The 24275-nt window shown below is 45.6% G+C and overlaps 1 protein-coding gene across 2 annotated transcripts in view; it reads right to left on the reverse strand.

Moving 5' to 3' along the window:
• zgc:158659 (uncharacterized protein LOC791141 homolog) overlaps positions 1–24275 on the reverse strand; it is a 249431-nt gene that overhangs the window by 123283 nt on the left and 101873 nt on the right. For both annotated transcript variants that reach the window (XM_056300257.1, XM_056300256.1), the window contains exon 14: positions 17992–18114. In XM_056300257.1, coding sequence (XP_056156232.1) covers positions 17992–18114 — 123 coding nt within the window. The remainder of the gene's footprint in view (positions 1–17991; positions 18115–24275) is intronic.

Here is a 24275-nt window from a genome sequence, read left to right on the forward strand (position 1 = left end):
AACAGTTATCCTGGTCTGGACCATCACGCTAAACAACAGTTATCCTGGTCTGGACCATCACGCTAAACAACAGTTATCCTGGTCTGGACCATCCTGCTAAACAACAGTCATCCTGGTCTGGACCATCCTGCTAAACAACAGTTATCCTAGCCTGGACCATTCTGCTAAACAACAGTTATCCTGGTCTGGACCATCCTGCTAAACAACAGTTATCCTGTTCTGGACCATCCTGCTAAACAACAGTTATCCTGGTCTGGACCATCCTGCTGCACAACAGTTATCCTGGTCTGGACCATCCTGCTGCACAACAGTTTTCCTGGTCTGGACCATCCTGCTAAACAACAGTTATCCTGGTCTGGACCATCCTGCTGCACAACAGTTATCCTGTTCTGGACCATCCTGCTAAACAACAGTTATCCTGGTCTGGACCATCCTGCTAAACAACAGTTATCCTGGTCTGGACCATCCTGCTAAACAACAGTTATCCTGTTCTGGACCATCCTGCTAAACAACAGTTGTCCTGGTCTGGACCATCCTGCTAAACAACAGTTATTCTGGTCTGGACCATCCTGCTAAACAACAGTTATCCTGGTCTGGACCATTCTGCTGCACAACAGTTATCCTGTTCTGGACCATCCTGCTAAACAATTATCTTGGTCTGGACCTTCCTGCTGCACAACAGTTATCCTGGTCTGGACCATCCTGCTAAACAACAGTTATCCTGGTCTGGACCATCCTGCTGCACAACAGTTATCCTGGTCTGGACCATCCTGCTGCACAACAGTTTTCCTGGTCTGGACCATCCTGCTAAACAACAGTTATCCTGGTCTGGACCATCCTGCTAAACAACAGTTATCCTGTTCTGGACCATCCTGCTAAACAACAGTTATCCTGGTCTGGACCATCCTGCTAAACAACAGTTATCCTGGTCTGGACCATCACGCTAAACAACAGTTATCCTGGTCTGGACCATCACGCTAAACAACAGTTATCCTGGTCTGGACTATCCTGCTAAACAACAGTCATCCTGGTCTGGACCATCCTGCTAAACAACAGTTATCCTAGCCTGGACCATTCTGCTAAACAACAGTTATCCTGGTCTGGACCATCCTGCTAAACAATTATCTTGGTCTGGACCTTCCTGCTGCACAACAGTTATCCTGGTCTGGACCATCCTGCTAAACAACAGTTATCCTGGTCTGGACCATCCTGCTGCACAACAGTTATCCTGGTCTGGACCATCCTGCTGCACAACAGTTTTCCTGGTCTGGACCATCCTGCTAAACAACAGTTATCCTGGTCTGGACCATCCTGCTAAACAACAGTTATCCTGGTCTGGACCATTCTGCTGCACAACAGTTATCCTGTTCTGGACCATCCTGCTAAGCAGTAATCCTGGTCTGGACCATCCTGCTAAACAACAGTTATCCTGGTCTGGACCATCCTGCTAAACAACAGTTATCCTGGTCTGGACCATCCTGCTAAACAACAGTTATCCTGGTCTGGACCATCCTGCTAAACAACAGTTATCCTGGTCTGGACGATCACGCTAAACAACAGTTATCCTAGCCTGGACCATTCTGCTAAACAACAGTTATCCTGGTCTGGACCATCCTGCTAAACAACAGTTATCCTGTTCTGGACCATCCTGCTAAACAACAGTTATCCTGGTCTGGACCATCCTGCTGCACAACAGTTATCCTGGTCTGGACCATCCTGCTGCACAACAGTTTTCCTGGTCTGGACCATCCTGCTAAACAACAGTTATCCTGGTCTGGACCATCCTGCTAAACAACAGTTATCCTGTTCTGGACCATCCTGCTAAACAACAGTTATCCTGGTCTGGACCATCCTGCTAAACAACAGTTATCCTGGTCTGGACCATCCTGCTAAACAACAGTTATCCTGTTCTGGACCATCCTGCTAAACAACAGTTGTCCTGCTCTGGACCATCCTGCTAAACAACAGTTATTCTGGTCTGGACCATCCTGCTAAACAACAGTTATCCTGGTCTGGACCATTCTGCTGCACAACAGTTATCCTGTTCTGGACCATCCTGCTAAACAATTATCTTGGTCTGGTCCTTCCTGCTGCACAACAGTTATCCTGGTCTGGACCATCCTGCTAAACAACAGTTATCCTGGTCTGGACCATTCTGCTGCACAACAGTTATCCTGTTCTGGACCATCCTGCTAAACAGTAATCCTGGTCTTGACCATCCTGCTAAACAACAGTTATCCTGGTCTGGACCATCCTGCTAAACAACAGTTATCCTGTTCTGGACCATCCTGCTAAACAACAGTTGTCCTGGTCTGGACCATCCTGCTAAACAACAGTTATTCTGGTCTGGACCATCCTGCTAAACAACAGTTATCCTGGTCTGGACCATTCTGCTGCACAACAGTTATCCTGTTCTGGACCATCCTGCTAAACAATTATCTTGGTCTGGACCTTCCTGCTGCACAACAGCTATCCTGGTCTGGACCATCCTGCTAAACAACAGTTATCCTGGTCTGGACCATCCTGCTAAACAACAGTTATCCTGGTCTGGACCATCCTGCTGCACAACAGTTATCCTGGTCTGGACCATCCTGCTGCACAACAGTTTTCCTGGTCTGGACCATCCTGCTAAACAACAGTTATCCTGGTCTAGACCATCCTGCTAAACAACAGTTATCCTGTTCTGGACCATCCTGCTAAACAACAGTTATCCTGGTCTGGACCATCCTGCTAAACAACAGTTATCCTGGTCTGGACCATCACGCTAAACAACAGTTATCCTGGTCTGGACCATCCTGCTAAACAACAGTCATCCTGGTCTGGACCATCCTGCTAAACAACAGTTATCCTAGCCTGGACCATTCTGCTAAACAACAGTTATCCTGGTCTGGACCATCCTGCTAAACAACAGTTATCCTGTTCTGGACCATCCTGCTAAACAACAGTTATCCTGGTCTGGACCATCCTGCTGCACAACAGTTATCCTGGTCTGGACCATCCTGCTGCACAACAGTTTTCCTGGTCTGGACCATCCTGCTAAACAACAGTTATCCTGGTCTGGACCATCCTGCTGCACAACAGTTATCCTGTTCTGGACCATCCTGCTAAACAACAGTTATCCTGGTCTGGACCATCCTGCTAAACAACAGTTATCCTGGTCTGGACCATCCTGCTAAACAACAGTTATCCTGTTCTGGACCATCCTGCTAAACAACAGTTGTCCTGGTCTGGACCATCCTGCTAAACAACAGTTATTCTGGTCTGGACCATCCTGCTAAACAACAGTTATCCTGGTCTGGACCATTCTGCTGCACAACAGTTATCCTGTTCTGGACCATCCTGCTAAACAATTATCTTGGTCTGGACCTTCCTGCTGCACAACAGTTATCCTGGTCTGGACCATCCTGCTAAACAACAGTTATCCTGGTCTGGACCATCCTGCTGCACAACAGTTATCCTGGTCTGGACCATCCTGCTGCACAACAGTTTTCCTGGTCTGGACCATCCTGCTAAACAACAGGTATCCTGGTCTGGACCATCCTGCTAAACAACAGTTATCCTGTTCTGGACCATCCTGCTAAACAACAGTTATCCTGGTCTGGACCATCCTGCTAAACAACAGTTATCCTGGTCTGGACCATCACGCTAAACAACAGTTATCCTGGTCTGGACCATCACGCTAAACAACAGTTATCCTGGTCTGGACCATCCTGCTAAACAACAGTCATCCTGGTCTGGACCATCCTGCTAAACAACAGTTATCCTAGCCTGGACCATTCTGCTAAACAACAGTTATCCTGGTCTGGACCATCCTGCTAAACAACAGTTATCCTGTTCTGGACCATCCTGCTAAACAACAGTTATCCTGGTCTGGACCATCCTGCTGCACAACAGTTATCCTGGTCTGGACCATCCTGCTGCACAACAGTTTTCCTGGTCTGGACCATCCTGCTAAACAACAGTTATCCTGGTCTAGACCATCCTGCTAAACAACAGTTATCCTGTTCTGGACCATCCTGCTAAACAACAGTTATCCTGGTCTGGACCATCCTGCTAAACAACAGTTATCCTGGTCTGGACCATCCTGCTAAACAACAGTTATCCTGGTCTGGACCATCCTGCTAAACAACAGTTATCCTGTTCTGGACCATCCTGCTAAACAACAGTTATCCTGGTCTGGACCATCCTGCTAAACAACAGTTATCCTGGTCTGGACCATCACGCTAAACAACAGTTATCCTGGTCTGGACCATCACGCTAAACAACAGTTATCCTGGTCTGGACCATCCTGCTAAACAACAGTCATCCTGGTCTGGACCATCCTGCTAAACAACAGTTATCCTAGCCTGGACCATTCTGCTAAACAACAGTTATCCTGGTCTGGACCATCCTGCTAAACAACAGTTATCCTGTTCTGGACCATCCTGCTAAACAACAGTTATCCTGGTCTGGACCATCCTGCTGCACAACAGTTATCCTGGTCTGGACCATCCTGCTGCACAACAGTTTTCCTGGTCTGGACCATCCTGCTAAACAACAGTTATCCTGGTCTAGACCATCCTGCTAAACAACAGTTATCCTGTTCTGGACCATCCTGCTAAACAACAGTTATCCTGGTCTGGACCATCCTGCTAAACAACAGTTATCCTGGTCTGGACCATCCTGCTAAAAAACAGTTCAACATGACATTCTATACACTCTTCAATTCTTTCTTTCCAGCTCACATAAACAGTAATTTTTGTCTGCCCTGCAATGTTCAAGAGTTGGAATCTATATTTTACACGTTGGCTGTATTTGAAACCAAAAATAAAATTCTGTTTGTAAAAACTTTCCCCAGATGATGTAAATAAATGTTCTAACAGCAGAAACAGGGGTGTAAGCCTCACACATCCTAAAAAACCATGAAAAAGTGTTTCTCTCTGGGCACAATAGGGGCAGTTGTCATTCACATTAGGGTTTAACACAGAATCAAAAGCATTGACTGCCACTTTGCCATGCAAGACCCTCCACTGCAGACCACCAGCTTTTTTAATTAACGGTGGTTTGAATAAACCCCTCCAGACTGGCTTCACATACTCTCCCAAGCCCAGCTGGGCTCTCCAGGGTGTATCAGTCCGACTACTCAGTTTTTCTTTATTCGGGATTTTTACCAGCATACTATACATGGTCACACCTTTAAGTACATTCAACCTCTCTTTAAGAACGCTTCCCAAATCCAAAAGTGGCCCCGTGCAATTTTTCAGATCAGGAACAACCTTTAAAACAGGAAATGGATCCTCACAATTGGGATGAGTAAAACGACTACAGTTTGATGTCAGAAGTCCCCATTCTTTTGCTGTGAGCTGACCGTTTCACTTAAATAGCACCCGATTAATGAGGCGTGTAGATTTCACTCCCAGGTGAGATGCTAGTGCAGCAGCGTTGTCAAGATTGGGCCCAGCCAGCTCCGCCACCTGACCCAATGTGACAACCTTTGCCTGGCAGAACAGCTTTGATACAGTGGGTCCGATGTCGCAGAACGTGTCCATACACCAACCATACACCACCAACTCTTTTAGAAGCCAGCTCAGAGAGTTAGAACAGCCCATTCTCTCCTTCTTAAAACACATTCCACACTTTTATGAGCCCACGATAAAAACCAGGCAGTCCGTTGAGGTTTGAGTTGTTAATAGCCATTAAAAACAAAGGCAAGTCTATTCAGAGTCCACAACACCGTTGAATTATTGCACAGGCTGCTGGTCTCCACGCTAATCTCTAGGCCCAGTGAGCCATCGCTGAATGAACTGGAGGCGGAAGGCTGTAACCCTGCTGGCCAAATGGATCAGTCCTTGACCCCCTTCATCTTTAGGAAGGTACAGCACACTCTGAGGAATCCAGTGCAAGTTGTCCCAGAAAAAGTTCACCAGCACAGCCTGAATCTTGGCCAGGAGGTTGGTTGGAGGATCAACCCATGTTAATCGATGCCATAGCATTGATGACACCAGGTTGTTGATTATTAACATGCGACTCCTATATGAAAGTTTTGGTAGAATCCATTTCCACTTCCTAAGATGCCCTTCTACTTTTTCCAAAACATTCTCCCAATTCTTATTTGAAAAAGTTTCATTCTCCGCAAACACTCCCAGATACTTAATCCCTCTCCTTTTCCATGTCAACCCCCCAGGTAACATGAGCTTACCGTTGAGTCCCCCTCCTCCCATCAGTACCTCACTTTTTTCCCCAGTTTACCTTAGCTGATGATATCTGACCAAACTTGTTAACATTTTTTACGAAGACATCAACATCTCTTTGGTCCTTTACTGGACCCTGGACTTCCTGACCAACAGACCTCAGTCTGCTAGGTTAGGTGACCACACCTTCTCCACCCTGACCCTCATCACAGGTGCCCCTCAAGGCCGTGTTCTCAGCCCCCTCCTTTTCTCCCTCTTTACCCACGACTGCCTGCCAACTCACCCTTCAAATGCTATAGTTAAGTTTGCAGATGACGCCACAGTCATTGGCCGTATCACCAACAATGACGAGATGGCCTCCAGGGATGAGATTCGGCACCTCACATCATGGTGTACTACTAACAATCTTGTCCTCAATGTACAGAAGACAAAGGAGCTGATGTTGGACTTCAGGAGGTCTAGAAGCTGCAGCCACCACCCCCCGTACACATCAATGGGGTGGAAGTGGAGCATGTTTCCAGCTTTAAATTCCTTGGTGTCCACATCAGCGAGGAACTTTCCTGGACATTAAACACCCAGACCCTTGTGAAAAAGGCCCAACAACGCCTGCATTTCCTGAGGAGGCTGAGGAGCGCCCGTCTATCCCCCAAAATTCTTACCAACTTCTACCACTGAACCATAGAGAGCATCCTGACCAGCTACATCTCAGTGTGGTACGGCAACTGCACCTCAGTAGACCAGACAGCTCTGCAGTGGGTCGTCAAGGTGGCCCAACATATCACCGGTACCCAGTTCCCAGCCATAAAAGACATTTATCACAAACGCTGCCTTCGAAGGGGTCTGAGCATCAGCAGAGATCCCACCTACCCCAACCATGGACTGTTCTCCCCCCTGCGCTCTGGGAGGCGCTACAGGAGCCTCAGAGCCCGCACTACCAGGCTCAAAAACAGCTTCTTTCCACAAGCTGTTGGCCACCTGAACCTGGCTACCCACTGAATGTCTGTAGATATTTTTAAATATTTTGTACTTTTTAATTTATTTTTAGCTTCTGGTCTTCATGTGTGTATACCTTATACTGTGTCTGCTGTGTTTGTCTGTCTGTCTTGCACTGTTTGGTGAAGCCATAGCCCTCATTTCATTTTTAACATGTGCTTGCACATTGTGTTTAAAGACAATAAATTGAATTGAATTGAATTGAATTACAAACACAGCTACATCATCTGCATAGGCAGAGAGCTTAAAAGTTGCGCTGCAAACAGCAAAAGCAACTCCAGACAACTCACACCTCAATTTATGCAACAGGGGCTCAATGGCCAGAGAGTACAACATTCCAGACAAAGAACATCCCTGCTTAATTCCCCTTTGAACCTTAAAATGAGCACTCAAACCACCGTTAATTTTAAGTACACTCTCAATGTCACTGTACAAAACCTTGATCGTAGCTATACAACCTGGGCTGAAACCAAAAGCTTTCATGGTTTGCCATAAGTGCTGGTGTTCAACCCGGTCAAAAGCCTTTTCCTGATATATTGAAATAAGACCAGTTTCAACTCCCAATGAACTAGAGATGTCCAAAACATCCCTAATTGATGTAAGGTTGTTGGTGATCAGCCTACCGGGCACACAGTAAGTCTGGTCAACATGGATGACCTCCCTCATCACTCTTCTCAGTCTGTTTGCTAACACCTTAGAAAAGATCTTGTAATCAGTGCAGAGCAGGGACACTGGCTGCCAGTTCTTAATGTCCTGCAAATCCCCTTTCTTTGGCAAGAGAGTAATGACGGCCCTTCTGCAACTCTGAGGCAACCACCCCTCAGTTGCACTGTTCCACAGGACAGTCAACAAATCCCCTCCAAGTACCGGCCAAAAAGACTTATAGAAGTCAACAGGTAAACCATCTATACCAGGTGCCTTGCCACTCTCCAGACTTTGCAGGGCATCATGAAGTTCTTGAGGGGACAGGTGTGCTTCGAGCTCTGTATTGAGTGCTTCCTTAACCTTTTTTAGCCCATCATAGAATGATTCCGCCCCCAGCACACCCTGTCTGAATTCACTCTTATAGAGAGCACTGTAAAACCCTGCTGCGTATTTCAGAATCTCAGAAAAATCTGATAGCGGCACACCAGTGTTAGTACGCAGAGAGTGAATGGTTTTTCTCTGCCCATTCTTGCGCTCTAGACTAAAGAAAAAGTGAGAAGGAGAATCCATATGTGTGACATTCAGAAAGCATGAGCGAATCAGTGCCCCCTGTGCTGTAATACCCAGCAGGCTAGACAAAGCAGACTTTTTGGATTTGAGAGCCTCTATATCGCCTCTTCTCCTGTGGAATCTGCCAAATTCTGTAGTTCCACCATTTCATCCTCTAGATCTCTCATAGATCTGGCTATGTCTCTGGTGACATTGCGAGTGTACTGTTGGCAAAACTGCTTTATCTGGCACTTGCCAATGTCTCACCATTGCTGTAGAGAACTAAATTCAGACCTTCGGCTTCTATATTGGCCCCAGAAAAACTTAAAAGCATCTCTGAAGTTGTTATCATTTAGGAGGTCTGTGTTAAAATGCCAGAAAGCACTATTTTTTCTAACACTCCTTATGAAAACTGAACACTGTACAAGAGAGTGGTCAGAGAAACAAACTGGAAGTATGTTACATTGTTTAAACACATTAAAATTATGTTTAAAACAATAAAACTGATCAAGCCGTGCCATGGATAGCACATTATCTTTTAGATGTGTCCATGTATACTGCCTTTGGGTCGCATAAAAAGCTCTCCAAACATCTTTCAGTTCACATGAATTAACCAAGCGTGTGAGCTGACTAAGAGATGCAGGATGTGGTTCCTGATGGTTCCTGCCCAGCTTGCAATTCTCTGTACAGTTAAAGTCCCCTCCCACAAATAAATACTCCTCACTGTCGCATTTACTAATAACATCAGATAACGCATCCAAAAAAAACAAATCTTTCAGGGCCAAGGGTTGGACCATAAACATTTATAAAAACTAGTTTTATGTTTTCATAATGCACTCGTACTTTCAGTAGCCGGCCTTTGACTACTTCCCCTACTTCAGGGGAGCATAGCAAAAAATCTCTTGAGAAAAGAATCCCGACCCCACCACTAATATTTGATTTATGATGGGGAATCAGTTTTCCAGTCCAATCCCTCTTCCATTCAATTTCATTATCTGTTGTGCTATGTGTTTCTTGCTTAAGTAAAACATCTATTTTCTTCAGCTCAGCCAGTTTTTTTTTTTAATTTATTTCTGATTTTTCCTTTTTTTCTCCCAATTTAGTGGCCAATCGCTCCCTATTCTAATTCAAACACCACCCTCGTACTGCATGCGCTCGCCAACTGCATATCTCCGGCCGGCAGTCTCGAAGGAGACGCCTCGCCACTTTCGTGATAAGGCAAATCCAGGGCGAACCACTGCTTTTCCCCACACACACAGAGACGCATTCATATGACGAACACAAGCCGACTCCGCCCCCTCCCAAAGACAGAGTTGCCAATTAATGCCGCTTCATCGAATCCAGCCACAGTCGGATCTGACGAGACCGGGGCGCGAATCCCGGTCCCCAGTGGGCAACTGCATCGACACAAAGCCGATGCTTAGACCAGTTTAGGGTCCACCACTGTGGACCCTAAACTCAGCCAGTTTGAACACAGCAGCTCTTTTCATGTCATCTCTTGCTCCATTCAGATTTAAAGTGCCTAATTTTATATGACACATGAGGAGAGTGGGACTGAACTGTGCCAGAAACAAGCTTACACTGACCAAAAAGATAAAATACCCAAACTTGTCTTAAACATCATCATGGAGTTGCAATTTTACTTTCTGTACAAGTTTTTTTTCAGTCTAAAGACTTCCTGCTCAGTAAATATATATGTACCTCCAAATCCCCTGTGTTTTTCATAAAGCATTTAACTGAGTCAACAACAAGCTGCAAGTCTGGAAAGTAATTTTCTGCCTTGATTCCCTAGAACCCTTGGTAACCTGTAAAAACTTCCTGATTTTCAGGAAAGCATAGCTCCCTTCTGTGTCCACCTGTGTACGAGGAGTGGAAACTAACTCACAGCCACTTTCTTCAGCGTCCTCCTCAGACGAAGAGGAGGATGGCTTCTAACCTTTTGAAACCCTCTTTGCTTTTATATTTTCCTGTCTACCCTCTGTGGGATTCCTTTTAATAAACTTTTTTAATTTTATTTCATCATCCAACAGCACCTCTTCCTCTTCCTCAACTACAGACTCTGCCACTCTAATCTGCAGCAGTCTGCTGTATTTGCTTCTAACCACAATTCATATCTCGCCCAGCCAATTTGCTATGATCCCTGTTCTCCCTGTTCTCATTTTCTTTTTTATTCTGTTCATCCTCCCCTACCTGCTCATCCTGGCCATCAGCTTCCACCTGCTCAAGTTCTGTCACCTTCTCATCGTGGTCACCTACTTTAACCTGCTCAACCCCCCACCTCCCTCTCCTGCCTGCTCAGTCTGTCCGGTTTCCTTGTGTTCTCCAGCCTCGGTCTCTTTCTGTTTCACCACCTGGTCTGTTTCTCCTGCCCCTCGCTCCCCGGCCTCCTGTCTGCCCTGTGCCCACTCAGCAGCGCCGTCTCCAGCCGGAGATGCGCCGCTCATGGCGGCATCAGGAGACGATGGCGGCCCTTGAGGATCAGACCTACCCTCACTCCTGTCGGGACAAGACCTTACTAAATGCCCCTCAGACCCACAGCCAAAACATTTCCTCATACCGGATGTAACAAAGACAATGTGGTCAAACTCGTCGATCCTGAACTTCCGCTTCAGATCCAAATCCTCCGCATTATCTTTCAGAATCAAGAAGCCTTGTCTCCTATGGGACACAACGTGTCTCAAGTGAGGAGACTGGCAACCGGAAGAGACCATTTTTATCGGGGACACTAGCTGTCCGTATCTTGCAAGCTCCTCCTCTAAAGCGGTATGTCTCATGAACGGGGGAGCATTAGAAATGGTGAGTCTCGTGGCAGGATGAACCAGCGGCAGAACGGGAGTCCACATGTCCTTCATCACCACCCCGCTGTCCACCAGCTGGTTGGCTTTATCACCACTATCGATAACCATGACCACAGCACTGTTCATCCTGGATGCTGATTTGATGCTTCCATATCCCACATGTTCACCTACCACCAGGCGGCACGCCTCCACCGAGCACGTGACCACCGGAGCCACTTTAATCGCGTGCCGGCGTGTCAACTTTTCAAACGCCGTCCCTCCACCTCGACCAGCGGCCATATTGCCCTGCTGAGGGCGGTAGCACTGCTACCGAAAATAAAACAGCTCCACTTAAACCTGCCACCGAAAAAACCTAAGTAAAAAACAACAACAACAACAACAACAAGCCCACAGAAAGCACGTGAAAAGGACCAGACAAAACAAGTCCAAGTTTTAGAAACTCACTCACATTGAAGCAACATGCTGCTACTCCGCACACTCACTCGCACTTCCACTCAGAGAGAGAGAGAGAGAGAGAGAGAGAGAGATGGAGACAGAGAGAGAGAGAGACGGACAGAGACAGAGAGACAGAGAGACAGAGAGACAGACAGAGAGACGGAGAGAGAGAGAGAGAGATTGTATACTGTTCTAGTCCTTTATGTGAACACACTCACTCACACACACTCACACACACACACACACACACACACACACACACACACACACACACACACACACACACACACACCTACAGAGACTGACAAATTCACACACATCCACTCACACAGCATCTTGTTGCCATGACATAGCTGTGTGAGTTGTTGTATTGCATGTGTTAATGTGAATGTGCTGTGTATTGGTGCACTCTTATTGTCCTTTATGTGAAAATGCTTTGCAATACAAATGTATATTTGTCATGCTAATAAAAGCACATTTGAAATTTGAACTATGAGGGAGAGAGAGAGAGAGAGAGCGAGAGACAGAGAGAGACACTGATGTGAGCACAGGCTTGCTATAGAAAAGGGGAGAGAGAGGAAGACCTGCAGAGCATTGGCTGTGCTGTCAGAGAGGCTGAACAGAGCTACACCTCCTCACCACAAGGGACAAGTATCACCATCCTAGAGCAGCACATTTTAAATTCCTCTGCTCGGAGGGCGTTAACATTCTTCTTCTTCTTTATGATGAATTTCATTACATAGATAAGCCCCACCCGGTTGACTCTACGTCAGCATTGGCCTTGCAGGTTCACGGCTGATTTAAAACAGTAGATGGCGTGTTGATTCATTTTCAACCTATGAAATGCCAATTTTTAGAAATGTGGTAAGAAATGTCAATATTAACACCAGCATTGATGTATTTCATCATCGAACAGTCATGTCATTCAGTTTACAGCTCAAAAACACGTCTGTTCGGTACCTCTTTGTGTTCAGTATTGTGTTTTAGATGTTTGTGTGTGTCTTCTCCGTGGATTGTCACCTTGTCGTGGTGGAGAAGCTTGCATGGTCCTGAGATCCCGACAGCAATGATGCCATCTGGAGCTATGCTCCTGGTAGGGTCACCCATGGCGGGCAGGTCAAGGGGGAGGTCCCTGACAAGGAACAATCCAACCAAGACCTCAACAGTGGAACAGGCAGAGGATGATGGCTGACTTTAAGGAAGCATCACAATGGCTGGGAAGGTGGATGAAAGCTGCAGCAGAAATGGGCCCCCAGTCGACTTGGACTCCATGCCACTGGATCCTGACCCAGATCTGTCAAGGACCGTGTGATGGCTGTCTGTGCACCAGTCTCCCCACATTAAACAAAGTCACGCACGGGCGCCCTCCACAAAGGGAATCCACCACAACCTTCTGGATTAAGTCCGATGTCGACCCACAAGTGGTGATGGGGGCAGGATTGTGAGATCTGGAAGCCCCTAGTTATGAGCCATCACATGAGGCAATCGGTGCTAGATTCAGTTGCTGGGCTCTTGGAACGAGGTAGAAAGAGCCCTTTGGTAGCTGTACCCATGACTGAGCAGCCCTCTTAGGGATCCACTATGCTCATTCCACCGGGGTAAGGAGCTAGAAAAGGTGCCCTAAAAATAGCCTGCCTCAAACCTCCTGACTGGATTATCATGTCCAGAGGGATCATTACATGCGGTCTGAAACATAGAAACATGAACTTTGGGGCATCCGGGTACCATAGCGGTTTATTCCATTGCCTACCAACATGGGGATTTCCGGTTTGAATCCCTGTGTTACCTCCGGCTTGGTCGGGCGTCCCTACAGACACAATTGACCGTGTCAGCGGGTGGGAAGCCAGATGTGGGTATGTGTCCTGGTTGCGGCACTAGTGCCTACTTTGGTCGGTCGGGGCGCCTGTTCGGGGGGGAGGGGGAACTGGGGGAAATAGCGTGATCCTCCAATAGCTACATCCTCCTAGTGAAACTCCTCACTGTCAGGTGAAAAGAAGCGGCTGGTGACTCCACATGTATCGGAGGAGGCATGTGGTAGTCTGCAGCCCTTCCCGAATTGGCAGCGGGGGGGGGGGGGGAGGCAGTGACTGGGACAGCTCGAAAGAGTGAGGTAATTGGCCAGGTACAATTGGGGAGAAAAACGGGTAAAAATCCAAAAAGAAAAAAAAAGAAAGAAAGATTAACCTTGGAGCCTGGAATGTAGATATACTGATGGATAGTGCAACCAGTGACAGACTGGAGAGGAGAACTGTCATCATCACTGGAGAACTGAAGAGATGCCGGACTGACACAGCTGCAGACGAAGGACAACTGAAGAAGGAGAGGGGTGGCTACACTTTCTTATGGAAAGGAAAAGCTGCTGATGAGCCCAGGACCCATGGCGTTGGATTTGCCATCAGGAACCAGATCCTCAGCCACTTGTCTGAACTTCCTGTGGGGATCAGTGAGCATCTCATGACCATCCGTCTGGTGCTTGCCCACAACCAGATGACAACAGTTGTGAGTGCCTATACCCCTACTTTAGACTCTGAAGAGGAAGTAAAAGAGACCTTCTACGTCTGCTTAGATAACACACTGTCAAGAATCCCCAAAGAGGATAAGATTATTCCTCTAGGAGACTTCGACGCCAAGGTCGGCTGGGATCAATGCCTCTGGAAGGGCACTATAGGAAAAGAAGGCCTCGAGAACATCAACTCCAATGGAGTTTTGCGTCTTAGCAAATGTGCTCAGTATGATCTCACCATCACTAACACTCTCTTTTGCCAGAAAAACAAATTTAAGCCATCCTGCAGACGCCCCCGCTCCAAACAGTGGCATCTCCTTGACTATGTCATTGTACAAACCAGGGACCACCATGACGTGAACAACATGAGGGCTATGATTGATGCAGATGACTGCTGGGACAGATCATCACCTCAGCCACTCCACAATGTCCATCAAACTCAAGAGGAAGAGGAGAGTTCAAAAGAAGCAGGTCCGAAGACTGAACCTTGAAAGACTGAATGAAACTGCCACCCAACAGCGACGTCAGGCCTCTCTTGGGGAAACCCTTCAACGGGAATATCCTGATGACATTGAAAAGCACTGGAACCTGCTCCAATCCACCATCCCCAACACCCGCAAAACCACCCTTGGTCACAAGTCCAGAAAACACCAGGGCTGGTTTGATGAGAATGACACAGTGATAGAACAGCTCATCTCCAAGAAAAGGAAAACCTTTCGCGTCTGGCAAAATTATGTAACCTGCAAGGCTAAAAGAGCGGCTCACTCCAGAGCCAAGGAAGACGTCCAGAAATGGAGCGTAAGAGGGAGCTTAAGAACTCTTGGTGGACAGAAAAGGCTCTGGAAACCCAGCGACTGGCAGACTCGGGTGACACCACTAGTGCTTTTTCAGCGCTACTAAGGTCGTCTATGTTCCAAGCAACTGCAGTTTAAACCCCCTGCACTCAAAGGATGGGCAGGAGCTGCTGAAAGTTAATGAGTCCATTAACATCCAATGGATAGAACACGTCCAGGAACTCCTCAACTGCAGCAGCACAGCTGAACCAGACATTACCAGCCACATTCCCCAGAGTCCCATCAGAGAAGACACTGGGGTACCTCCCACCATGACAGAGGTTCAAGATGTCATCAGGAGACTTAAAAACAACAAGACCACCAGTGCAGTTGGGATCCAAGCTGAGATCTTAAAGGAAAGTGGATCAGAGCTCCTGTACCACATCCATGCCCTCCTCCTCAAGGTCTGGGAAAAAGAGGAACTCCCCTCAGAGATCAGGGATTCTCTAATCGTGGCCATATTCAAGAAAGGGGGAAGGCAGAATGTGGAAACTACAGGGGCATCTCACTCCTGTCAACAACAGGCAAAGTCCTCACTTGTATCTTCGCAAACTGACTGCTACCACTGGCTGAGGAAGTATTCCCAGAATCTCAGTATGGCTTCTGCCCATCCCATCTGCCTATTGCTTCCCACCCGCTTCCGGTGTGGGATGATGGCGGTGCGAATTCATATTCACAGCGGTCTCACCCAGTACCGGTGTGGGAAGATGGTGGCACGAATTCACATTTGCGGCGGCCTCACCCAGTACCATCGATGCAGTGTCTTTGTCCACATCTGCGTCTAAATTGTTGTCTTCATTTGTTGGCTGGGAGAGCTGGTGCTGGATCGGCTGTGAGAGCTTGGTCTACTGCGCTGTGGGCCCAGGGACTGCGGCCTTGCCCGGAGCTGCACCTGAGGGGGGAACACCGAGGTTGGTCTGACAGGACATGGAAGCGGGGCAGGCTAAGCTAACTGCGAGCCCATACAGACTGGCGGTTCTGATAACACTGAGGGCAGTCTGGTGGCGGCCTCACCTGGCATTGACTGTGATGTTTTTGATGTTGTCATGTAGAGTGCGGGGAGGTGTGTCAAGGGTGTCTAGCTGGGAGAACTGGCACTGGATCGGCTGGGAGGGCTTGGTCTGCTTTGTCCGGTTGCCGCAGGGACCACGGCCCCTGCCTGGAGCTTTGCCCGAGGAGGAAACACGGAGGGTGGTCTGACAGGACAAGTGCAGGCTAGGCTAATTGCTAACCCATGCAGACCGGCGGTTCCAACAGTAATCCTGGCTGGCATTTGTTCCCTTGGACAGTGATTTTTTTTAAGTTTGGATATGTGTGTTAGTTTGAATATATGTGTTCTTGTAGTTCTTGAATGTGTTTTTGTCTGTATGTTGCGCTGCTGTGAGCCGGGGGAAACGGCATTTCATTTCATTTCCTTGCACAAGTACATGAGGTGAAATGACAAATAAAGTGTTCCTGATTCCTGATCTGCCTCTGTACAGCAGACATGATATTTACAGCACGCCAACTCCAGGAAAAATGCCTGGAAAAAAGTCAGCCTTTATACATGGCTTTCATAGACCTGACAAAGACCTTTGACTCAGTAGACCGCCATGCTCTGTGGGGCATACTATCAAGATATGCTTGCCCTGACAAATACATCAGAATATTGAGGCTTCTACTTGTCACAGTGCTCAGCAACAGAAGCTCTGAGTCAGAGTCCTTCACTGTGGAAACAGGGGTCAAACAGGGATGCATTGTCACACCCACCCCGTTTGTCAACTTTATTGCTACCATACTCCTCCTCGTTGGGGAACAGCTGCCATGGGGGATCCCAATCCTATACAGACTGACAGTCAGCTATTCAACCTTAATAGTTCAATGCCAAGAGCAAAGTCTGCAACGTCACCATCATGGAGCTTCAGTTTGCAGATAACAATGCCATAGCAGCACACTCTGCAGAAGACCTCCAGGACATTCTGAATGCCTTTGCCAAGGCATACAGAGCCGTGGGGCTAGCATTAAGCATCAAGAAGACACAGGTCCTATATCAACCTTCACCCAACCAGCCATCTACCAAGCCCACCATGAAAGTGGACAACAAATTCTATAAAACGTTGATCACTTCCCCTACCTCAGCAGCCTTCTCTTCTCAAAAGCTGATATTGACTTTGAGGTCAACCATTGCCTGAGTTGTGCCAGTTGTGCCTATGGTAGACTCAGGAAAAGAGTCTTTGAAGACCGAGACCTAAAGGCCGAAACAAAACTCCTGGTCTACAGAGCTGTTGTTCTCCCCACCTTGCTGTATGGAGCAGAGTCATGGACCACATACAGCAGGCACCTGAGAGCCCTGGAACAATACCACCAAAGAGCCTTACAAAAGATCTGAGGATCAGCTGGAAGAACAGACACACCAACATCAGCATTCTGGAAGAAGCCAACAGGACAAACATCACCACCACAATAATGAAGCACCAACTCCGATGGACAGGCCATGTAATCCACATGTCCAACACGTCTCCCTAAACAGATCCTGTACTGCCAGGAAGGTCAGCAAGCTCCCGGCAGGGAAAAGAAATGTTTCAAGGACAATATCAAGACCAGTCTGAAGAAATTAAACTTCACATCGAGCAACTGGGAACACATTGCACTGGATAAGTGCTCCTGGGAGAAATCTGTGCAGGAAGTCTGTGAATGTTCTCACTCATCCAGCTCATGGTTATACCAAGTCCAGTTGCACTTGATTCAACTCCTTTGAATAACTGTGCAGGAAGGAGCTGCATGTCATGAAACAGAACTCCACTGTGCCACAGAGAAAAAGTGACAGCATCACAAGGAGAGAGAGAAAAAGGGTCAACCACCACCAACCACTACCACTTTCCCCTGTCCACACTGCACCAAAGTATGTGGATCGCGGCTCGGCCTCTACACCCATCTGAGTAGACAAGCCAACAGAGAGGACAGTCATACTCACTTCTAGTGACCGCCGATTATGATGATGATGATGGTGTGTGTGAGTACGCACATGCATGAAAGTTGTGTAGTGTGTATGTTTGTGTTTGTGTGGGTATGAAGATGTGTAGTACTGTGTAGTTGTATCCGAGTTCACGGCTGATGGTCCAGTTTGCATGTTCTTCAATCTGTTGCTCGTCTGGAAACACAACCGTCTGATTAAACCACGAAAACTCCAACTCCACACAGGGTGTCTCCTACGAAGACATTCACAATACAGAGAGAGAGAGAGACAGTCACAATACAGAGAGAGACTTTTACAATACAAAGAGAGACAGTCACAATACACAGTGAGAGACAGAAAAAGAGAGAGACGTTAACAAAAAAGAGACGAGACACAATAAAGTGAGAGAGACAGATTGACAATACAGAGAGAGAGTCAAGTCAGTTTTATTTGTATAGCTCAATATCACAAACTACACATCAGCCTAAGCAACAAAACATCCTGTCCTTAGACCCTCACATCGGATAAGAAACACCTCCCTAAAAACCTTTAACAGGGAGAAACAACAGGAAGAAACATCAAGGAGAGCAACAGAGGAGGCTCTCTCTCCCAAGACGCACAATGTGACATGATGTTGTGTTTACACAATTTACACAATACAAGATTGAAAGAGTATAACACAATTATAATGGAATCATAAAATATATGAAGATATGATGAGGAGGATGCCAAGCAGTGTCCAGACATCACCAGAACAGCCCAGGACCTGAGCCACGTGACCACCATCACCATGTAGACCTGACAGAAGAGCAGACTACACGTGCACACAGGGGAGACTCACATCACACCATTCACACACACGGCAGAAGAGAAAGGAGAAGACATCATTCAGAGAGAGAGAAAAGACATGTGAGAGAAGAGAACAGTTTGCAAAAGTCAATAATCTGTACTCTATAGTCATAATCTATATTCTATACTCTATAAACTATACTCTATAATCTATAAACTATACTCTGTAATATATACTCTAATCTATAAACTATACTCTATAATGTATAGTCTATAATCTATACTCTATATACTCTATAATCTATACTCTAATCTATAAACTATACTCTATAATGTATAGTCTATAATCTATACTCTATATAATCTATAGTCTATAAACTATACTCTATACTCTATAATCTGTACTCTATAAACTATACTCTATAATCTATACTCTAATCTATAAACTATACTCTATAATGTATAGTCTATAATCTATACTCTATATAATCTATAGTCTATAAACTATACTCTATAATCTATACTCTGTAATCTATACTCTATAATCTGGTGGGCAGAACAGTGGTTGGTAAATTAACTGAGACAGAAACTGACCCGCCATCCAGTCCAGGTTGTGAAGCACTCAACTTAAAGGCAACTAATTGTAGGGTAAGGCCAAAAGATGAGTTTTAAGTTTGGATTTAAAGGACTCAACAGACTCTGATGGTCTGATGGCAGCAGGCAGGTTATTCCACAACAATGGAGCCCGATAGGAAAAGGCCCTGCGGCCACCAGCTGACTTCTGTTTAACTTTGGGTCACACAGGAGCCCTGTATTTTGAGAACGAAGAGCTCGAGATGGCACGTATGGTTTAAGGAGATCAGACAGGTAGGATGGGGCAAGCCCATTTAGGATTTTATAAGTCAGCAGGAGCACCTTGTATTCTTTCTTTTTTTTCACTTTTTATTGAAATTTTATAATCAAAATATTGTACATACATACAAACCCCAATTCCAATGAAGTTGGGGTTTGTATGTATGATTCAAAATGAGTGAATATTTGCAAAAAACCAATAAAGTTTATCAGTTTGAACATTAAATATCTTGTCTTTGTAGTGTATTCAATTGAATATAGGTGGAAAAGGATTTGCAAATCATTGTATTCTGTTTTTATTTACGTTTTACACAACGTCCCAACTTCATTGGAATTGGGTATTGTATATGAAGTCAATGTTTATATTTACATAGAAAACCCCCGAAAAAAACAGCAACCAAAATTCAACATAGAAAAAAAAAGACCAAAACAAAACAAACAAACATATAGCCTGGCCGCCTAGCCAGTTAGAGCAAACACAGCTTGTATACTCAAGACAAATAAACAATATTATAAAATGAAATTATAGAATATACAGAATATATATATATATAGGTAAAAAAATAGTTAAGGGATACACCATATCACCACACAAGTAAATAGATTAGCCCACATTGATGGGGTGTTAAGTGACCGCAGTTCCTTAACAACTTTACAGAAAGGAGCCATGTTTTATGAAACTTGGTTGTTGAACCTTTGTGACACATCTTATTTTCTCCATCTTAACAAAACACATGATGTCCCTGAGCCACATAGAGAGAGGTAGAGGGGTGGGTGGTATCCACCGTAATAAAATGAGGCATGTGGCCAGAAGAGTTGTGAAGCTACCAGGTCTGCTTCATGTGATGGTTATGGCAGGTCAGCAGGAGGGACACCAAAGCTGTTAGAGCTGTCGGCCTAACTGGATCTCAACACTTTGAAATCGTTTTAAGTATTTCTGACCAAAAACGCAATAGGGAAGGGCAGGACCAAGACATGTGCCTGTATGAGGCCGGGGCCTGATGGCATCTGTCACAGGTGGGGTCATGTTGTCATACACCTTAGTTAACCCAACTTTAGTTACATGTGAACACCGTACAGTTTTACACTGAATCAGTCCATGTGTAGCACAAACTGAAGAGGAGTGGACCCGCCGTAGAATGACCTCCCACTGGTCTCCTGTGATCTCTACTCCCAGGTCCTCTACCCATCCCTCTTAACATGTTGTGAAGAGGGGAGCAGCGAGGAAATCAGACCATAGATAGAAGATATAATCCTCTTTGTGCAAGGTGAGGGTCTTAAAAAGGGGTCAACAGGAGTGGCATCCGGGAGATTGGGAAATTGAGAACTAATATTACGGATAAAACTACGGATTTGCAAGTATCTAAAAAAATGTGGTTTTAAAAGTGACTATTTCTCAGGTAGTTGTTCGAATGACGCAAATATGTTTCCTATATATAAATCTCTGAATGTTCTGATACTCAGAGTAGACCAGTGGAGAAACCCTCTGTCCACCAGGGAGGGGGGAAAGACAGGGTTAGCTGCAACTGGAGCCCATAGAGAAAAAGACTGTAAACCAAAATGTGGTCTAAACTGGTTCCAGATCCTTAGTGATGATTTAACAATAATATTTTTAGAGTACGAAGAAGAGGAGAAGCTTAAAGGTGCACATGCACGAGCTGTCAATGAGGCAGGACTAGAAGAGAGGTTTCTGAATCCAACCATGAAAGTGATGAAGGGGAGTACTCATACCGAGTACAGTACTGTAATACTCTTAAGTTGGCTGCCCAACACTAACATCTAAAATTTGGCAAAGCCAAGCCTCCCAAAGACTTTGGTCTTTGTAATAAAGTTCTACCAAGCCCAGGGACGTTTTTGTTCCAGATGAACTCTGACACCAAGCTGTCAATTCTGCGAAAAAATGATTGCGTAAGAAAAATGGGTAAACATTGAAACAGGTATGAGAGTTTTGGTAGGGAGTTCATCTTTACTGAATTAACCCGTGCAGATGGAGACAAGGCAACAAGGACCAGCACTCAAGTCTTTATGCCGTTTGCTCAATAAAGGGGAAACATTTCATTTAAACAAGTTCTCAAATTGATTTATCTGTGAAATGAATGCCAAGGTATGTGAAGCCGAGTGGAGCAATTTTAAAAGGCAAAGTGTGCAAGTTATAAGAGGGTTTGATCCAAGAGCAGTGGCCAATGGCTCAACTGCAATCGCAACCGTAATGGGCTCAAACCGCAGCCTTGATGAGTAGAGTGGAAAAGAGGACAGTCGTCAGAGCGGTGGTGTTAGTTCTGACTGAGGCTGTGGGAGAGGTATATAGCAATTTCCCCCAACCAATGAAAGTTTTACCCAAGCCAAACTTTTCCAGAGTACAGAAGAGATAGGCCCACTCAGTCCGGTCAAAGGCCTGCTCTGCATCAGTGAGAGCACAGCCTCTGGCACTGATGAAGAGGAGGGTTACACATGACGCTGAGAAGCCGTCTAGTATTGAAGGAGGACTGTCTGTTTTGAAGAAAACCAGTCTGGTCGGGGGAAATAATAGATGGTAATACAGATTCTAAATGCATCGCTAATACAGTTTCAAATCAACTGACAGTAAACTTATTGGACGGTAGCTCCCACATGAGAGGGGGTCTCTCTTCTTTTTTCAGATTAGACAGATCGAGACCCGAGTACGTGTGTGCGGCAATTTGACGGAGTGGAAGCATTCATTATACATGTTAATAAGAACTGGTGCTACTTTATAGAAAAACTTCCTATAGAAATCGATTGGGTGGCCGTCAGGACCCTGCAGGACCTGGGCATCTACCTGCCTGCACGGTGTGAGCAGCCTTCTCAAGCTCCTGTATAGTGACAGGCTCGTCCAGTCTCACAGCCGAGCCACAGTCAGCCTGAGGAACATCAAACCAATCGAAAAAACTGTCAGAGGAATCACTGGACTGCTCAGCAGAATAAAGAGAAGTACAGAACTGTTTAAACTGCTCATTAATTTGTTTGGGGTCAGGGTTATACCTGTCAAGAGTGTGAATTTGTGGGATTTGATGTGAAGTCGATGCTTATCTTAACTGATTGGCTAATGGTTTATGTGCTTTGTCTCCATCTTGGTAGTGAGCACATCTGGATTTGAACAACAATTCTTCAGTGTGGGTGGTAGAAAGAGCATCAGATCCTGCTTGCGATAAAAGGCGTTCTTTATATGAATCTGGCGATGGAGCGACAGAATACACATCGTTGATCTGTGTGATCTGTTTGGGTAAGTTCGCCAATCTCCTCCCTCTGATTTTGGGCTCGTAAGCACAGTAAGAAATACTTTCTCCCCTTAGACAAGCCTTCAATGTCCCCCACAGCAGAGAAGCTGAACCCCCAGTGTCTTATTAACGCTCATAAAAAAGCAAATTTGCCGGGAAATAAAAGCGACAAAATCTTCATCTGACAATAAAGAAATATTCAAACGCCAGGGTGGCGGGTGTTGTCACATCCCCTAATTTCTGATTCCATTAGAACTGCAGCATGGTCTGATATAACAACAGCACTATATGACGGCACTGATGGGATGAGCCGACTGTCAAGTAAAAACTAAGTTCTGATTCCATTAGAACTGCAGCATGGTCTGATATAACAGCAGCACTATATGACGGCACTGATGGGATGAGCCGACTGTCAAGTAAAAACTAAGTTCTGATTCCATTAGAACTGCAGCATGGTATGATATAACAACAGCACGATATGAACAGGACAGCACTGATGGGATGAGCCGACTGTCAAGTAAAAACTAATTTCTGATTCCATTAGAACTGCAGCATGGTATGATATAACAACAGCACTATATGAACAGCACAGCACTGATGGGATGAGCCGACTGTCAAGTAAAAACTAATTTCTGATTCCATTGGAACTGCAGGATGGTCTGATATAACAACAGCACTATATGAACAGGACAGCACTGATGAGATGAGCTGACTGTCAAGTAAAAACTAAGTTCTGATTCCATTAGAACTGCAGCATGGTCTGATATAACAACAGCACTATATGAACAGCACAGCACTGATGGGATGAGCCGACTGTCAAGTAAAAACTAAGTTCTGATTCCATTAGAACTGCAGCATGGTATGATATAACAACAGCACGATATGAACAGGACAGCACTGATGGGATGAGCCGACTGTCAAGTAAAAACTAATTTCTGATTCCATTAGAACTGCAGCATGGTATGATATAACAACAGCACTATATGAACAGCACAGCACTGATGGGATGAGCCGACTGTCAAGTAAAAACTAATTTCTGATTCCATTGGAACTGCAGGATGGTCTGATATAACAACAGCACTATATGAACAGGACAGCACTGATGAGATGAGCTGACTGTCAAGTAAAAACTAAGTTCTGATTCCATTAGAACTGCAGCATGGTCTGATATAACAACAGCACTATATGAACAGGACAGCACTGATGGGATGAGCCGACTGTCAAGTAAAAACTAAGTTCTGATTCCATTAGAACTGCAGCATGGTCTGATATAACAACAGCACTATATGAACAGGACAGCACTGATGGGATGAGCCGACTGTCAAGTAAAAACGAATTTCTGATTCCATTGGAACTGCAGCATGGTCTGATATAACAACAGCACTATATGAACAGGACAGCACTGATGAGATGAGCCGACTGTCAAGTAAAAACTAAGTTCTGATTCCAGTAGAACTGCAGCATGGTCTGATATAACAACAGCACTATATGAACAGGACAGCACTGATGGGATGAGCTGACTGTCAAGTAAAAACTA

The sequence above is a fragment of the Lampris incognitus genome, chromosome 20, assembly GCF_029633865.1.
Source record: "Lampris incognitus isolate fLamInc1 chromosome 20, fLamInc1.hap2, whole genome shotgun sequence".
NCBI lineage: Eukaryota > Metazoa > Chordata > Actinopteri > Lampriformes > Lampridae > Lampris > Lampris incognitus.